The following is a 17,161-nucleotide window of genomic DNA, read 5'->3' on the forward strand; positions in this document are numbered from 1 at the left end:
GGATTACAGGCGTGAGCTACCGCGCCCAGCCGAAACATAACACTTTTTAAGTAAACAACTGATAGGCAAAGTATATACTTTGGTTCATTTCTTGATTAAAAAGGGAGCCATAAGTATTTTTGGTTTCTGAATGACAGATGTCTCAATTGTTTTAGTTTTTTTGACAAGCCTGCATTGCTTTGATAATCTAAAATCAAAGTTTGACTGAAAACTCCTATTTGTTGGAATTTATTTATTTATTTATTTATTTATTTATTTATTTTTATTTTATTTTTGAGACATAGTCTCACTCTGTCCCCCAGGCTGGAGTACAGTGGCGCAATCTCAGCTCACTGCAACCTTCACCTTCCAGGTTCAAACGATTCTCCTCCCTCCCAAGTAGATGAGACTAAAGGTGCATGCCACCATGCCTGGCTAATTTTTTATATTTTAATAGAGATGGGGTGTCATGGTGTTGCCCATGCTGGTCACGAACTCCTGAGCTCAGGCAGTCCACCCACCTCAGCCTCCCAAAGTGCTGGGATTATAGGGGTGAACCATCGTGCCCGGCCGGTGGGATTTATTCTTTAGTTCGGAGATAAAGGTCCAAACTGATCCTATCCCAGATTTAAGGAGAGAGGTTGGGACCCAATCTCATTTTTATATGGCCTAGGTATTGTATGATCAATTCTCTTATGTTCAGCAATTGTGACCCATCAAATAGCCTCCACTTACATCGTAATACCAACTGGACTCAAGGAGCCCATCTTGCTTTCTAATCAAAGGATATTTATAAGGGATTAACTTGAGTGTTCTAAGAAAAATTTGATACTGGAAATAATCTTGCTTACAATAAAACATGCTTTCCAAAGAGCACTGTGAATGGTTCTGGAGTAGAGGCAATAAGTCTAGGAAGTATTTCACTGGTTACAAATATTAAGGAGGTGGAAGATTTAGGGAAAACCTGGAAGGAAGTATTTTCCTAGGAGAGGAGGGAGTGTTAATGGATACCTGTGGTTCCTTAGGCATTCAAGTTTGAATTAACTTTCAGTTTATCTTGTTGGAGAAACAAATAAGCAAACAATACAGTTATAATACAACATTTAAAACTTTCTTAATCTTTGAAGTTTGAGGGCTAGGCATGGAGGCTAGTGCCTATAATCCCAGCACTTTGGGAGGCTGAGGTGGGAGGATTGCTTGAGGCCAGGAGTTTCATAGTGAGACCCTGTCTCTGCAAAAACAAAAAATATTAACATAAAGTTTGAAAAAATATATATATATGTATGTATATATTTTTTGAGACAGACTCTCACTCTGTTGTCCAGGCTGGAGAGCAATGGCATGATCACGGCTCACTGCAGCCTTGACCTCCTGGGCTCAGGTGATCCTCCCACCTCAGCCTCCCAAGTAGCTGGGACTACAGGCGCACACCACTACACCCAGCTAATTTTTCTATTTTTTGTAGAGATGGGGTTTCACCATGTTGCCCAGGCTGGTCTTGAACTTCTGAGCTTATGGGACCCACCCACCTTGCCTCCCAAAGTGCTGGAATTACAGGTGTGAGTCACCATGCCTGGCCTAATTTTGTATTCATCACTTTTTGTTTTGTGCTATTTCTTTTCAAGTAGTTGCTTTCTAGTTTGTTGGCTTCCCATCCTGCTTTCCAGTCTGGATAGCCTTTATAATCTAATTCCACTTCCATTTTTATTCACACCTCTGGCAGCAATGATCCCAAACTGCAGTACTGTAGTTCTCTGACCTCACAACAATCTGCATCATACCTGTGTACTTTGTTGTTGTGGTTCCCAGTGTCTAAAATGTCTGTCCCCTCATAAGGCAAACTCGTTTACCCAACTACTGAACAGATTTCTATTTTAACACATTCCAGTGTAGAAGTTTGGGGACTAAAAGAAGTTAGAGTTGAGATGTCAAAGATGCATTTTATCATCCCTAAAGAAACTTTCTAAATAAGTAGTAAAAATATGTGTAACTAAAAGCTAATGGGGGAGGAGTTCAAATGAGATAATTATAAAAAGAAATTAACTCAAAAGAGGGAAATAAGGGAGAAAAAAGGAGAAGAAAAAGTGGACTACATAGAAAACAGTAAGACAAGTTTAAACTTATCAGTAATTATAATTGACTATAAATAGCATAAATGATTTGATAAAGGTAAAGGTAGTCATAACTGATTAAAAGAATAAAAGTAAACCAAAATACATACTATTTATAACAGATATCTAAAAGTTTTTTGTTTGTTTCTTTTGTTTTGTTTTTGCCTTTTGTTTTTTGTGTTTTAGAGATTGGTCTCACTCTGCACCCAGGCAGGAGTACAGTGGTACAATCATAGCTCACCGCAGCTCACACTCTTGGGCTCAGGTGATTCTCCCACCTCAGCCTCCCAAGTAGCTGGGACTATGGGTACACACCACCGTGCTCGGCTCAGAATACACATACTTTGGTTTTTTTGTTTGTTTTTTTTTTTTGAGATGGAGTTTTGCTCTTTCACCCAGGCTGGAGTGAAGTGATGCGATCTTGGCTCACTGCAACCTCTGCCTCTGAGTTCAAACCATTCTCCTGACTCAGCCTCCCGAGTAGCTGGGATTACAGGTGCACACCACCACGCCCAGGTAATTTTTGTGTTTTTAGTAGAGACAAGGTTTCACCATGTTGGCCCGCCAGGCTGGTCTCAAACCCCTCCCCTCAGGTGATTCACCTGCCTTGGCCTCCTAAAGTGATTACAGGTGTGAGCCACCGCACCCGGCCACACATACTTTTTTATTACATACAGAACACTTACAAAAGCTGACCATATGCTGGCCCATAAAACTAACCTCAAAAAATATTAAAGATTGATCATCGTAATGATTATCTTCTCTGACAAGAATGTAATCAAGCTAAAAGCAGGGACAAAAATATAACCAGATAATTTCTTTTGTTTAGAAATTAAGACATAACACTTCTAAGTAGCCAACAAAGAAGAAATCAAAAGGGAAATCAGAAAATATTTTGAATGAAATTATAATAAAAATACATATCAAAATTGTGAGATGCAGGGGCCCAGTTCTAGGAAAGATGGAGTAAGCATCCTCCACCCTGTCTCTCCCACAGAGTGAAGCTATACACCTGGAAAGATTGCACAGAACTGATACTTGAGGACTCTAGAAAGTAAACAGTAGCAGGTGGACTGGGGAAGAAGTACAGAATTCAAAATACCACTGAACTGGTGGTGAGCTTCACATTTTTTCTTCAGGTATGCACTGGCCTGAACTCAAGGCAATCCCAAACCCATAAATGTGCAATTGCACAGATAGACAGAACTACAGAAGAAACCCCCTAGGTCGGGCTCAAGGAGAGGGAAGGAAGACCCTAACACTCAGAGAGAGTGGAGGAAATTCCACCTTTTTTTTTTTTCTTTTTTCTTTGTTCTTTCACACCCAGCCTCTAAACAATCGCATGGCAGCAGTGGCAGTGAGGATCTGCAGGAGCCTAGAACTCTGAGGGAGAGGAACTTCCTCTGATCAGAATGTATGGTGCTAAGAGGGCAAGGCAAACCTCCATTGCTTTTTCTCTCTGCTGCAAGGCCCCACCTGTGAACAGATACAGGAAGTGCATCGTAGAGCAGGGAAGTAAAGCCCTGGATTTCTGGCCAGAGAACCAAAAAGAGGAGCCCCAGGGAACCAGAAAGTATCAGAATGACCAGAAAGGACAAAAAGATGACCCCATATCGTTTTATGAGCTCCTGGGATCACTTCCCAGTTGTACGTTGTGTGGATCTGACCCTAAACCACAAACCACCAGCACAACTGCACCAAGAGATAGACCATCCATCACACAGGCTCCAGACCGGCCACTGGGTGGCACACGTCTGCAGAAGATCTGAATAGCACTGTAAAGGTTTTGAAATGAGAATTGATGTTGAAAGCACAGTCCACAGTAGGTTAATGAGAACTTGTGGTTGAACCAAGCCAGGTAGATTACCTACTAAAAAAGAAACATTAACACTTCTCACAGGTTTTAAACAAGATCCAGAGTCTCATAATATTCAAAATTTCCAGGATAAAACTCAAAATTAACTGGCATTTGAAGAACCTGGAAATCTCAACTCACATGGAAAAAAACAATCAACAGATACCAATTCTGAGATGACAAATATGTTGGAATTATCTAAAAAAGACATTAAAGTACCTATTACAAAAGTGCCATGAGTAAATGTGAACACTGTTTTAAAAACTAAAGAAAAGGCGAAAAGTCTCAAGGAGGAAATAGAAAATGTAAAGAAGAACCAAATGGGAACTTTAGAACTGAAATATATAATAACCAAAAATGTAAAAGTTATTGCATGAGCTATGTATTAAATTACTACCATGGCTGCTATAACAAATAGCTGCAAATGTAGTAACTTAAAGCAAAACAAATGTATTATGTAATGTGATGTGTTCTGAGAATGAGAAGTGTGAAATGAATCTTACAGAGGTAAAATCAAGATGTCAGCAGACCTGCATTTCTTCTGGAGACTGCAGGGAAGAATCCATTTCCTTGCTCTTTCCAACTTCTGGAGCCTGTCATCAATCCTTGCCCTTTCCTTTATCTTTGAAGTGCATCAGTTTCACTGAACACAGTGGCTCACACTTGTCATCCCAGAACTTTGGGAGACCAAAGCAGGAGGATCATTTGAGCCCAGGAGTTTGAGACCAGCCTGGGCAACATAGCAAGACCCCCCATCTCTACAAAAAATAAAAATAAAAGTTGGCCAAGTGTGATGACACACACCTGTGGTCCCAGCTACCCAGGAGGCTGAGGCTCACTTGAGCCCATGAGGTCAAGACTGCAGTGAGCCATGATTGTGCCACTGAACTCCAGCCTGGGCAACAGAGTGAGACCCTGTCTCAAAAAATAAATACATAAATAAAGTGCTGCATCAGTCCAACCTCTGCTTTTTTGTTTCTCACATTCCTGTCTCCCTTTTACAAGGACCTTGTGATTACATTGGGCCCACGCAGATTATCCGTGATAATCTCCTTCTCAATATTCATAATTTAATCACATCTGCAAAATTCCTTTTGACATATACATTTACATATCCAGAAATTCTAGGGATTAGTACATGGACATCTTTGGGTGGTCATTATTCTGTCTATCCAGGCTTAACAGCAGAACAGAGATGACAGAGGAAAAAGTCAGTCAACTTGAAGATAGATCAGTAGAAATGATCCAATCTGAAAAACAGAAAAAAAGATTGAAAAACTGAACAGAATTAAGAAATGTGGCACATATACACCATGGAATACTATGCAGCCATAAAAAAGGATGAGTTCATGTCCTTTGTAGGAACATGGGTGCAGCTGGGAACCATCACTCTCAGCAAACTATCCCAAGAACAGAAAACCAAACACCGCATGTTCTCACTCGTAGGTGGGAATTGAACAATGAGAACACTTGGACACAGGAAGGGGAACATCACACACTGGGGCCTGTCATGGGGTGGGGGGAGGGATAGCATTAGGAGATATACCTAATGTAAATGACGAGTTAATGGGTGCAGCAAACCAACATGGCACATGTATACATATGTAACAAATCTGCACATTGTGCACATGTACCCTAGAACTTAAAGTATAATAATAAAAAAAAAAAAGAAAAATTGAACAGAGCCACTGAGATCTGTGGATAAAATACTAAAAAGGCAGCCAGACGTGGTAGCTCATGCCTGTAATCCCAGCACTTTGGGAGGCAGATCATGAGGTCAGGAGATCGAGACCATCTTGGCTAACAGGGTGAAACCCCGTCTCTACTAAAAATACAAAAAAATGAGCCGGGTGTGGTGGCATGCGCCTGTAGTCCCAGCTATTGGGAGGCTGAGGCAGGAGAATCACTTGAACCTGGGAGGCGGAGGTTGCAGTGAGCAGAGATTGCACCACTGCACTCCAGCCTAGGCAACAGAATGAGACTCCGTCTCAAAAAAAAAAAGAAAGAAAAAGCCTAATAGTTGAGTCATTAGAGCTCCAGAGAAGAGGAGAAATAATTCAGTGCAGAAAAACAATTTGAAATAGTGGCTGATGAAAGACATAAATCTACAGATGCAAAGGCTCACCAAATCCATAAAGGATAAGTCCAAAGAAAGCCCACCTTAAACACATCATAACTGCTAAAAACTAAAGTCAAAGAAAAAATCTTGAAAGCAGCCAAAGAAAAATGATACATGACTTATAGGGGATCAATGAGTTATATGGCTGTGGATTTTATTTTAGAAACCATGAAAACCGGAAAGAAATGGAACAACACTTTTAAATACTGCAAAGACCATATATTTTAACTCTATTTTATTGATGTGAAAACTGAGGTCTTGAAAGATGAAGTGGTTGTCTTGAATCACAAGGCTCATTAATCCCATTCCTAACCTCATGACCACTTTTCTACCATGCTGTGGTTTGAATGTGTCCCCCAAAGTTCATGTGTTGGAAACTTAATCCCTAATGCCACAGCATTGAGAGGTGGAGACCTTTAAGAGGTGATTAGGTTGTAAGGACTCTGAGTCTGTTTTGTGTTGCAATAACAGAATACCACAGACTGGCTAAATCCTGGCTTAAGGATTTGAAATTATTTTATCTTTAGAAGAAACAGTTCTTCTCCACTCTAATGTCCTGGTCTCTCCATAGGTTTATTCCTATATAAGGTCAACATGAAACTTTTGTGAAGTCCCCACATCCTGTAAGAATCAAAGAAAGCATCAGAAATTCCATGAGTTTCTTCAGCTTCTGCAAGTTGTGCTCTTGAGGTACATAGTTTTAATATAAACCCTGAAGCAGGGTTTTCTGAACAGTCCCAGAGAGCAAATATGGGATCTCATTCTAAGGTCCAGAGTTAGATACTTAAATTAGAGATCTAAGGCTGCCATTATTCCTTCTGAATAACTTTATACCATTTCTTTTAACATTTTAATGTCAGAAATACGTTTTTTCCTATAAAGACATATATAATGCGTCCAGCTTTTTGTTAAAATACCTCTTCTTGTCAAATATTTCACAGGTCAGTAATTTTATGGCATCAAACAATTTTGAACATACTCTTTCTATATTAGAGTTTTCTGCGTCAGCCGAGGGTTAGCTGACTCGCCGTTACTGGAATTGTGCTGCAGCTGGGTGAACAGCTGTGTATTTCCCCTTCTTTCTACACATGTCCCATGATGTGGCCACCGCCACTGGCCACAGCTTGGTAGCACCCAGCAGAAATCCTATATCGCGTAGTAGGTGCCATGACCTCTGAACCCAAATCGTATTTGTGCAAATACACCAAGATCCCAGTCAGAATGGCTGTTACTAAAAAGCCAAAAATTAACAGATGCTGGCGAGGTTGTGGAGAAAAAGGAACGCTTATACACTGTTGGCAGGAGTGTAAATTAAATTCAGCCATTGTGGAAGACAGTGGCAATTCCTGAAAGACCTAAAGACAGAAATACCATTCTACCCAGCAATCCCATTACTGGGTCTACACCCAACGGTATATAAATCATTCTTTTATAAAAACACATGCATGTGGATATTCACTGAAGCACTGTTCATAGTAGCAAAAACATGGAATCAACCTAAATGCCCATCGATGATAGACTGGATAAAGAAAATGTGGTACATATATACCATGGAATACTATGCAGCCATAAGAAAGAATGAGATCATGTCTTTTGCAGGGACATGGATGGAGCTGGAGGCCATTATCCTTAGCAAACTAACACAGGAACAGAAAACCAAATACCACATATTTTCACTTGTAAGTGGGAGCAAAATGATGAAAACACATGGACACATAGAGGGGAACAACACACACTGGGGCCTTTCAGAAGGTGGAGGGAGAGGATCAGGAAAATAACTAAATGGGTACTAGGCTTAATACCTGGGTGGTGAAATAATCTGTACAACAAACCCCCATGACTCAAGTTTACCTATGTAACAAACCTTCACTTGTACCCCAGAACCTAAAAGTTAGAAAAAATACACCAAGATTCAATGTCTAGTTCATAGAGGTAACTAATATGCAGCAACCCCAGCAGTTACTTTCTCTCTTTCTTTCTTTTTTTTTTTTTTTTTTTTTTTTTGAGACAGGGTCTGGCTCTGTTGCCCAGGCTGGAGCGCAGTGGCACAATCACAGCTCATTATGGCTCTGACCTTCTGGGCTCAGGTGATCGTCCCACCTCAGCCTCCCATGTAGCTGGGACTACAAGCATGTGCCACCACACCCAGCTAATTTTTCGTAGAGATGAAGTTTTGCCATATTGAGGTTTTGTCATGTTGCCCAGGCTGGCCTTGAACTCCTGGACCTTAAGCAATCCACCCGCCTCAGCCTCCCAAAGTGCCAGGATTACAGGCACGAGTCACCACACCTGGCCCCAGCAATTACTTTCTATAAGAAGTAATGGAGGCCGGGCACGGTGACTCATGCCTGAATCCTAGCACTTTGGGAGGCCGAGGCAGGTGGATCTCTTGAGGCCAGGAGTTTGAGACCCGCCTGGCCAACATGGTGAAACTCCATCTCTACTAAAAGTATAAAATTATCCCAGTGTGGTGATGGGCGCCCGTAATCCCAGCTACTTGGGAGGCTGAGGCAGGAGAATCACTTAAACCTGGGAGGTGGAGGTTGTAGTGAGCCAAGATTGTACCATTGTACTCCACCCTGGGCAACAGAGTGAGACTCTCTCTCAAAAAAAAAAAAAAAAAAAAAAAATGGAGGCCAGGTCCAGTGGTGGCTCACGCCTGTAATCCCAACTACTTGGGCAGGCTGAGGTGGGAGAATCACTTTGGTCCAGGACTTTGAGGCCAGCCTGAACAACATAACAGGACCCTGTCTTTAAAAAATAAAAATGAAGTAAGGGAGCACTGCTTACCAGCAGCCTTCACAATCCGTGTTTAGAGGTGTCCAGGAAGCAACCTAGGAGCTCAGAAAAGCTGCCAGCAGTTAAAAACTGATTAGTTTCCAAAAATCAGTATGTATATTGGAGGGACAAAGGACAATCACCTTGTGGTTCACTTTGGACTTGGGAGTACATAGGTGGCAGCAATAAGTCCCTGTTGGTTTGAACTCCACTCTGCCTAAGACCTGATTCAGCCTGTGGGTGCTTCCTGACTCCCCATGAAACTGATCAGTCCATAAGACTAAGATTTATATATATACATATTTTATTTTTATATATATTTATATATATAATAATAACAGAGAGAGAGAGAGAGGGAGAGAGAGAGGGTGTCTCACTCTGTTGCCCAGGCTGGAGTGCAGTGGTGCCATCTCGGCTCACTGCAACCTCCACTTCCTGGGTTCAAGCAATTCTCATGCCTCAGTCTCCCGAGTAGCTGGGATTACAGGTGCCCACCACCACCCCTGGCTAATTTTTTTTGTATTTTTAGTAGAGACAGGTTTTCACCATGTTGGCCAGGCTGGTCCTGAACTCCTGACCTCAGGTGATCCGCCTGCCTCGGCCTCCCAAAGTGCTGGGATTACAGGTGTGAGCCGCCGCACCCGGCCTCTGTTAGCTTTCTCATGTCCCTGGAGTTACTTGTTCCTTCAGTGTTCATGCTGATGGATGAACAGCTTTCCCTCCACTGGAGGCCGTCCTTGCCTCTCCTAACTGGGGGCTGCCATGGCTCAGTCTCCCCTCGGCACTGAAGCAGCCACTCTTCTGGGTCTCAGTCCACCTCTCACTTATGTAGTTCCTGGTCCTCAACAGACCCTGTGGAGCATGATGCTGTTGATGTCCCACATCCTCTTGGCCCATCTGAGACTGCCCATAGCTGTAACAGACAGCACCCAGCATGCTAATAGCATCCTACCTCCAGCACCTGTGTTTTCCCTGTCACTTCTCTCTCTGGTTCTCAAACCAGATTCTCCACCATTTTCATGTTTTCTGAAATCCGCTATTTACAAGAGTGATTGCTCCCATGCATGTATTTGCTCTGTGTGTCTGCTCTTCCATTAGCAGCAAAACTGGCAAGGGGGGATTGGAGGTGGAGGTGGAGGTGGAAATGCAATGGGGCTATATTTCTACCATAGGTACTTCGTACTTTGTGTGTGTGTTTAAATCAACTTTTTTTATTTAAAAAAAAAATGCCTATGATTAGAAAAACTATATATGAAACAGCACACAGACCCATCCAGACCCTTAATCCCTTTCCCCAGAAGCAACAACTATTGCCAGATTTCTGATGTATTCTTCCAGAAATATTCTAGGGATATACAAGTACAAGCATCTTTTCGTCTTTTTTTTTTTTTTTTTTTTCCTTTTTGTGGAGAACGGGGTCTCGTTATATTACCCAGGCAGGTCTCGAACTCCTGGGCTCAAGCTATCCTCCCGCCTCTGCCTCCCTGAGAGCTGGGATTACAGGCGTGAGCCACCGCGCCCGGCATCTTAAATAGATTCATTTTGTTTACATACATGGGAGCATAATACACATAACATATATTTAAACTTCACTAACTATATTGGAGATCACTCCAAAATACAGCTACTTCACTTTTCCCACACAACTTTAGTAATGTATTGTTTGGAAATCCCAAGATTTATATAAGCTCTCCCTTTTTAATAGACATTTTGGTTGTTTAATCAACTCATTTGCTGTCACAAACAATTCTGCCTTGAATATTCTTATGTACATGTTTTTACACACATGTACAAGTATACTTAATATAATTAATATTTTCTCTTTTGATAATTAGCAGGTGAGAAATAGTATCTTGTTTGATTTGTATTTCTGATGCATGAAGTTAGAGGTTTGTATATGTTTATCAAACTGCTTCTTTTTTATTTTTATTTTTTTGAGATGGAGTTTCACTCTTGTTGCCCAGGTTGGAGTGCAATGGTGCAATTTTAGCTCACTGCAACCTCCTCCTCACAGGTTCAAGCAATTCTCCTGCTTCAGCCTCCTAAGTAGCAGGGATTACAGGCATGCGCCACCAAGCCTGGCTGATTTTGTATTTTTAGTTGAGACAGGGTTTCACCATGTTGGGCAGGCTGGTCTCGAACTCCTGACCTCAGGTGATCCTCTCACCTCGGCCTCCCAAAGGGCTGGGATTATAGGTGTGAGCCACCCTGCCTGGCCATTATCAAACTATTTCTATTCCTTCTTCAATGAATTGTCTGTTCCTACCTTTTGCCTATTTCTATCTTAGGGATACGAAAACTAGAAGAAAGTTCCTTTGTTGAGAAAATTATTCTTTTTAGGCCAAACTTAAAAGTTTTTAGACAGTCACATTTATTTCCTTTTTGACTTCTCAGTTTTATGTATTGTTTAAAAAACCTTCCTCTGTTTAAAATTATTTTATGAAATAACTTGATAATGTTTTCTAGTATTTTCTCAGATTCTTTTTTACATTTAAGGCTCTAGGCCAGTGCAGTGGTGCACACATGTAATCTCAACTACTTGGGAGGTTACGGTGGGAGGATAGCTTGAGCCCAAGAGTTTGAGGCTATGGTGAGCTATGATCATGAGCTTTGATCATACTACTGCACTCTAGCCTGGGCAACAGAAGAAGGCCTTGTTTATAAAAGAAAGAAAAAGAGTGAGAGTGACAGTGAGCAAGAGAGAGAAAGAAGGAAAGAGAGAGAGAAAGGAAGGAAAGAGCAAGGAAAGAAAGAAAAGAAAGAAAGAAAGAGAAAGAAAAGAAAAGAAAAAGGAGGGAGAGAAGGAAAGAAGGAAGAGAGAGAGAGGGATGGATGGAGGGAGGGAGGGAGAGAAAAAGAAAGAAAGAAGGGAGGGAAGGAAGGAAGGAAAGAAGGGAGGGAGGGAGGGAGGGAGGGAGGGAGGGACAGACAGACTGGTCACGGACCTGTCCGACTGTGATCAGAGCCAGTCCTCTCCGCCACCACTCCCTCGCTGCGCCTGCCCTCTCCTCTCCGGGTCCTGGGTTTCCACCTCATTCCCAGCTCCCATCTCCTCCCCCTCCCTCCTCCTCCTGTCCATCCACTCACCCCCTGCTCTGATCACAGTCGGACAGGTCCGTGACCAGTCCTTCCCTGCCTGCCCCATCCCCCTATCTTCTAGCTTTGGCAGATGGCCCAAGGGACAGACAAGGAAGGAAGGGAGGGAGGGAGGATTCTAGTCTATCTGGAAATTATTTTAGGGTAAAAATCAGCTCTCATATTTTTATCTTTTCTTTATTTTTCATTTCTAACCTTGACTCTTTGATCAATGATCCAGCTTTTGAGGAGTTCAGAACAATCCAGATTTCCCAGGTCCTTGGGAACATGACTGAACCTGGCTTATTGACACGTTGCTGGTTGTGACTTCAAAACCCTAAGACTCTGAGCTTTTGGTCCAGAGCCCAAGAGGAGCCTCGGCACCATTCTCACTGGGGGCATGTGGGCTCCAGGTGGCCCCCACGGCGACCTGGATTCCCATTTGACTCAGAGTCACAGGCTGTAGCGCTTCCTCTGTAAGTTCAGCCCTGGCTCCCTCCCCTCTTCCCTCCCATCCCATCTGCATACTGCCCTGCCAGCTCTTCCTTGCAGAAATTTGCATCATGGGCTTGTAGGGACTGCTTCACTGAGCCATGGTCTGTTCGGCTGCCCCTCTGCTGCTCCTGGCCACAACTCTTCCCCTGCTGGGGTCACCAGTTGCCCAAGCATCCCAACCTGTAAGTGAAACCGGGGTGAGACCCAGGGGAGGTCTGCAGAGGCGACAATGGGGACCTCTGGTTGGGAGAGACGAGGCGTGGAATGAAAGGATAGGTAGTGGGGAAAGAGCTGAGGGGAGAGGAAGTAATGTATAAGGAAAGTGGATGCTTTGTTATGAGATCTCTGAGAACTCAATTTTATTTTCCTGGGTGTGGGGGATAGCTCTTGTTTCCTTATTTGAGTCCCTGTAAACTCCTATGATACCTGCTGTACTTTGGATAAAGGCTCGTCCAGTCAAGCTGGCCATTTAAAAAGAAAAAGAAAAACTTTGCAGATTTGGGAACTAGTGGCTTAGAGGATGGGAGAGAATCTGAGGAAAGACATCAGAGTCTAGAGGGTGCTTTTCCATCTGTGTTCTCCTCACGGACAGCTATATCTCTGCCTATGTCTACATCTATATACCACTAAGCCTAAATCTATCTGTATTGCTAAATCTAAATCTGTCTTTATGTAAATATATATCTGTATCTGTATCTAAATCTATCTATATCTATACCTTTTTTAAGACATGCTCTCACCATGTTGCCCAGGCTGGACTTGAACTCCTGGGCTCAAGTGATCCTCCCACCTCAGCCTCCCAAGTAGCTGGGACTGAAGGCACGTGCCATTGTGACCAGCTTATACTCATGTCTTATCCATATTCGTATCTGTGTCAAAATCTGGTTTTGGGTAGATACCCACACGCACACGCAGGTGCATATAGACAGGGCTCAGGTCTGTGACACTGTGAGCCCCTCCATATTTCCTGGAGGAAGGGCTGCCTGGTTCCGTCTCCTTGGCCCAGCTCCTTCCTCACCTCCCTACCAGACAGACCCTTCCCTGCCTGCCCCATCCCCCTATCCTCTAGCTTTGGCCGATGGCCCAAGGGACAGACAATGTGGGTCCAGACCTCCACCGTCACCCTGTCAGAGGAGGAGTTGGTGAGGAAATAATGTACAGGAACCAAAGACAAAGGAAAGAGGCTGCCTTCTTCTCACCCTGCTGTCAAATCCTACAGAAGGAATAAACTCCCCAAGCGCCTGGGCCCCAGCCAACTCTGTCCAGCTCCACTGCTGGAGCTCCAGACCCAGCCATTTCAATTAGCCTAGAGGCCCAGGGACAGGTAAATGCAGGAAGGAATTAAACAAAGCATGTTGACTTCCCAGGGCGTTCCTGGTTCCTGGTCTTGGGTGGGATAGCAGGGTTCCTGGGGTTGCATCCCTGGTACCCACTAAGAGAAGCCTGCTTTCCCTTCCTGATGTGTACCCTTGATTCCTGGCAAAAAGAAGAGCTGGTTGAGACTGAGTTGTGCTGGCTGAGACTAGTCGGGCTGGCCCCTGGGGTGCCTTTGGAAGGGACTTGAGGTCTCTCCTCTGTGTTCTATTCCAGGGACAGAGTCAGGCTGGAGGGGAATCTGGATCTGGGCAGCTCCTGGACCAACAGAATGGAGCAGGAGGTGAGTGAATGGACAGGAGGAGGAGGGAGGGGGAGGAGATAGGGGCTGGGAATGAGGTGGAAACCCGGAGAGGAGAGGACAGGCGCAGCGAGGGAGTGGTGGCAGAGAGAGAGGACTGGCTCTGATCACAGTCGGACAGGTCGTTGACCAGTTCTCTAGCAGCGAGGCCTGGAGATGAACTCATTGTCTTTGGAGCCTCATCCATAAAATAGGTGTTGCTGGATGGATGACGTGAAGCTATGTATCTGAAGCCACCGTGCCTAGGGGAGGACTTGTTCCCTTCCTGAGCCCTGTCTATATGCATCTGGACAGCCTGTGGGAGGGGGTCGGCTCTGCATTCCTGGGACTGGCCAGCTAGATGAGAGACTCCAGAGGGGACCGGCTTGTGGCCTCGCTGCCTGTCCTCTCCAGCTGTCCCCTCTGCTCCTGTAGAATCAGCGCTGGTCTCCGTCTATGTACATCTGGACTTTTCAGATAAGACCTGGCCCCATGAAGTCTCCAGGACCCTGACTCTCCCTGCTGCCTCAGCTTCCTCTTCCCCAAGGCCTCTTCTCACTGGCCTCAGACTCACAACAGGTACCACTTGCATGGGAAGGGGGCTGAGAGCGAATGAACAGGGGCTCCCGGGCCTCCTGCAGCCAACTTGCCTGAGATGCTGTGAGTCCCTCTATATTTCCCGGAGGAAGGGCTGCCTGGTTCTGTCTCTTGGCCCAGTTCCTTCCTCCCCTCCCTACCAGACAGACCCTTCCCTGCCTGCCCCATCCCCTATCTTCTAACTTTGACTGATGGCCCAAGGGACAGACAATGTGGGCACAGACCTCCACCTTCACCTGTTCCCTGGCCCCTGAGACATCTGCTGCTTCAAGCGCTGACTGAGGAGGCAGTCCTGATGCATGTGCCTGACTGAGGCACCTGTAGCTTGGAGATTGGTCCAGATACCCAGCCCTAAAGCCTCTCAGGCATCAGGCAGGTGTTCACCCTGCCCACCTAGCTTCCTCAGACAGCCTGCCCACCCCCTCTTCCCTTCTCTCTGTCACAGAGTGTAATGTCAACCACGAGGGGAATTTCTATTGTGCTTGCCTCTCTGGCTACCAGTGGAACACCAGCATCTGCCTCCATTACCCTCCTTGTCAAAGCCCCCAGAACCACCAGCCTTGTGGCTGCCTTGTCTTCAGCCATCCTGAACCCGGGTACTGCCAGTTGCTGCCACCTGGTGAGGAAGGTTGGGAACTTGGAAACCAATGACCTTAAGTGAAATGAATGCTCTCAGTGTGTTTTTCCTCTCTGAACCTGTAGTTTGGCCAGCTGGTCCAAGCACAGCTGCTCCTCTGGGTGGGAGAAAAAGCCAGCCATCATAGCAGATCACAGGCCCTGAGCTTGGAACCTGAGTAGGGAGACTAATGAGGGGGGCCCCAGAGACATAAGGACAAGGAGAGAACGTGCTGGAGTAACCCTGCTTTTTACCCTAGGAGGCAGGAAGCAGTTCCAGCAGCCCCAAGATGCCTGGAGGAGGGAGAGGCATAGACCAAAAAGGTTCTCTCTTTGGTTTCCAATAACAGATAGAGTCTTCCAGGCTGGATTGCAGCAGCCACATTCAGATGCCCATCCAGGGACAAAAAGAAAAATTTAAAAAGCTAGGGAGGGAGTGTGGAGGAATGGGCTCCAGAGTCGGGGGGAGCGATTGCTCAGCTGCATCTGAGGGCCATGAGTCCCTCCTCCAGGGTCCCCTGTCACCTGCCTCCCTGCAGTCCCCGGGACCCTCAGCCTGAACTCCCAGCTGCAGATGCCTGGTGACACACTGAGCCTGACTCTTCTGCTGAGCCAGGAGGCCACCGACCTGAGCTGGTTCCTGAGGCACCCAGGGAGCCCCAGTCCCATCCTCCTGCAGCCAGGGACACAGGTGTCTGTGACTTCCAGCCACGGCCAGGCTGCCCTCAGTGTCTCCAACATGTCCCATCACTGGGCAGGTAGCCAGTCTGTCCTCTCCTTGCCTCCTTTCTCCTTCCTCTTACTTCCCTTCTTCCTCCTCTTCCTTGGCTGCTTTCCTTCACCTCTTCTTCCCACGCCTCCCTCCCCCCTCCTTCCTTCTTTTCTTTCCACTTCTTTCTCACCCTTTTCATCTTTCCACTTACCCATTCTGGGGAAACAAAGGCTAAGAGGTCCCTTGGTGTGAAAAATTGCAATGTGGAAAATTCTAAAAATGGCCAGCTGTTTTCACTGTGGTCTGGGACTTCTGAGACCCTTTTCAGGGTTTACAAAGTCACAACTATTGTCCTAATATGCTAAGATGTCATTTACCCCTTTCACTCCCACTCCCTCAGGTGTAGACAGTGGCCCTTTCCAGAGGTTACAGGGCCATCATAAGATTGAATGCAAAAGCAGATGGGAGAACCCAGACATGGGCAAGATTTGCAAACATGTAAAAAAAAAATCACTTGTCTAATTATGTTTTGGAAAATGTAGTTACTTTTCATAAAAATGCTTCTGTTAACAAAAATACTACAATGTGGAGAATGTGGAGGATATAGTCTCAATGTCTGCTGAGAACAGATCCATGTTTTTCAAGATGCTAAAATGGCAGGGGTGGTGCAGGAAGGGCATCTGCTCTAGGGAGAGCATGAAATTCATGGGCATGGGCTGATAAAAAGAGATCTCTTCTACCTCCTAGAAATCCTTCTTGGGGACAGGGAACACCCACCAAAGGGGCCATCCTGGGACCTTGCTTGCTGGGGTTAAGCACTGGGTGGCAGGCAGAGGACGGGAGCAAGGCTGTGGCTTGGAAAGTAGCAGCGATTCTGTGGTGCAGCAGGGCCCAGAGGAGCCACATAGCGCAGCAGACACGTGTCTGCAGGTGAGTACATGAGCTGCTTTGAGGCCCAGGGCTTCAAGTGGAACCTGCACGAGGTGGTGAGGGTGCCCTTGAAGGCGACAGATGTGGCTCGACTTCCAGACCAGCTGTCCATCTCCTGTGCCACCTCCCCTGGCTTCCAGCTGAGCTGCTGCATCCCCAGCACAAACCTGGCCTACACCGTGACCTGGAGCCCTGGAGAGGGCAGCAAAGGTATGAGAAGGGGCCAGCAGTCAGGGGTCAG

At 45.3% G+C, this 17,161-nt stretch overlaps 1 protein-coding gene and 1 long non-coding RNA gene across 35 annotated transcripts in view; both read left to right on the forward strand.

Moving 5' to 3' along the window:
- ADGRF3 (adhesion G protein-coupled receptor F3) overlaps positions 1-17,161 on the forward strand; it is a 40,308-nt gene that overhangs the window by 17,270 nt on the left and 5,877 nt on the right. For 7 of the 34 annotated variants that reach the window (XR_012422576.1, XR_012422587.1, XM_045369639.3 and 4 more), the window contains exons 2-6: positions 14,003-14,069; positions 14,502-14,645; positions 15,109-15,282; positions 15,818-16,036; positions 16,921-17,130. Coding sequence is in view for 15 of the 34 variants with exons in the window: in XM_045369639.3 (XP_045225574.2) it covers positions 14,003-14,069; positions 14,502-14,645; positions 15,109-15,282; positions 15,818-16,036; positions 16,921-17,130 (814 nt within the window). In the remaining 19 variants the exon portion in view is untranslated. Of the gene's footprint in view, positions 1-2,489; positions 2,607-6,635; positions 6,755-12,465; positions 12,595-14,002; positions 14,070-14,501; positions 14,646-15,108; positions 15,283-15,711; positions 16,037-16,737; positions 17,131-17,161 lie in introns of those variants that run through there. The other 27 variants (XR_012422588.1, XM_074012160.1, XM_074012172.1 and 24 more) reach the window with 15 other exon arrangements.
- Positions 3,088-4,906, forward strand: LOC141408362 (uncharacterized). Its single transcript, XR_012422592.1, has 2 exons — positions 3,088-3,229; positions 3,418-4,906. It is a non-coding gene; the product is annotated as an uncharacterized lncRNA (long non-coding RNA).

Source organism: Macaca fascicularis, chromosome 13 (assembly GCF_037993035.2).
Source record: "Macaca fascicularis isolate 582-1 chromosome 13, T2T-MFA8v1.1".
NCBI classification, from domain to species: Eukaryota; Metazoa; Chordata; class Mammalia; order Primates; family Cercopithecidae; genus Macaca; species Macaca fascicularis.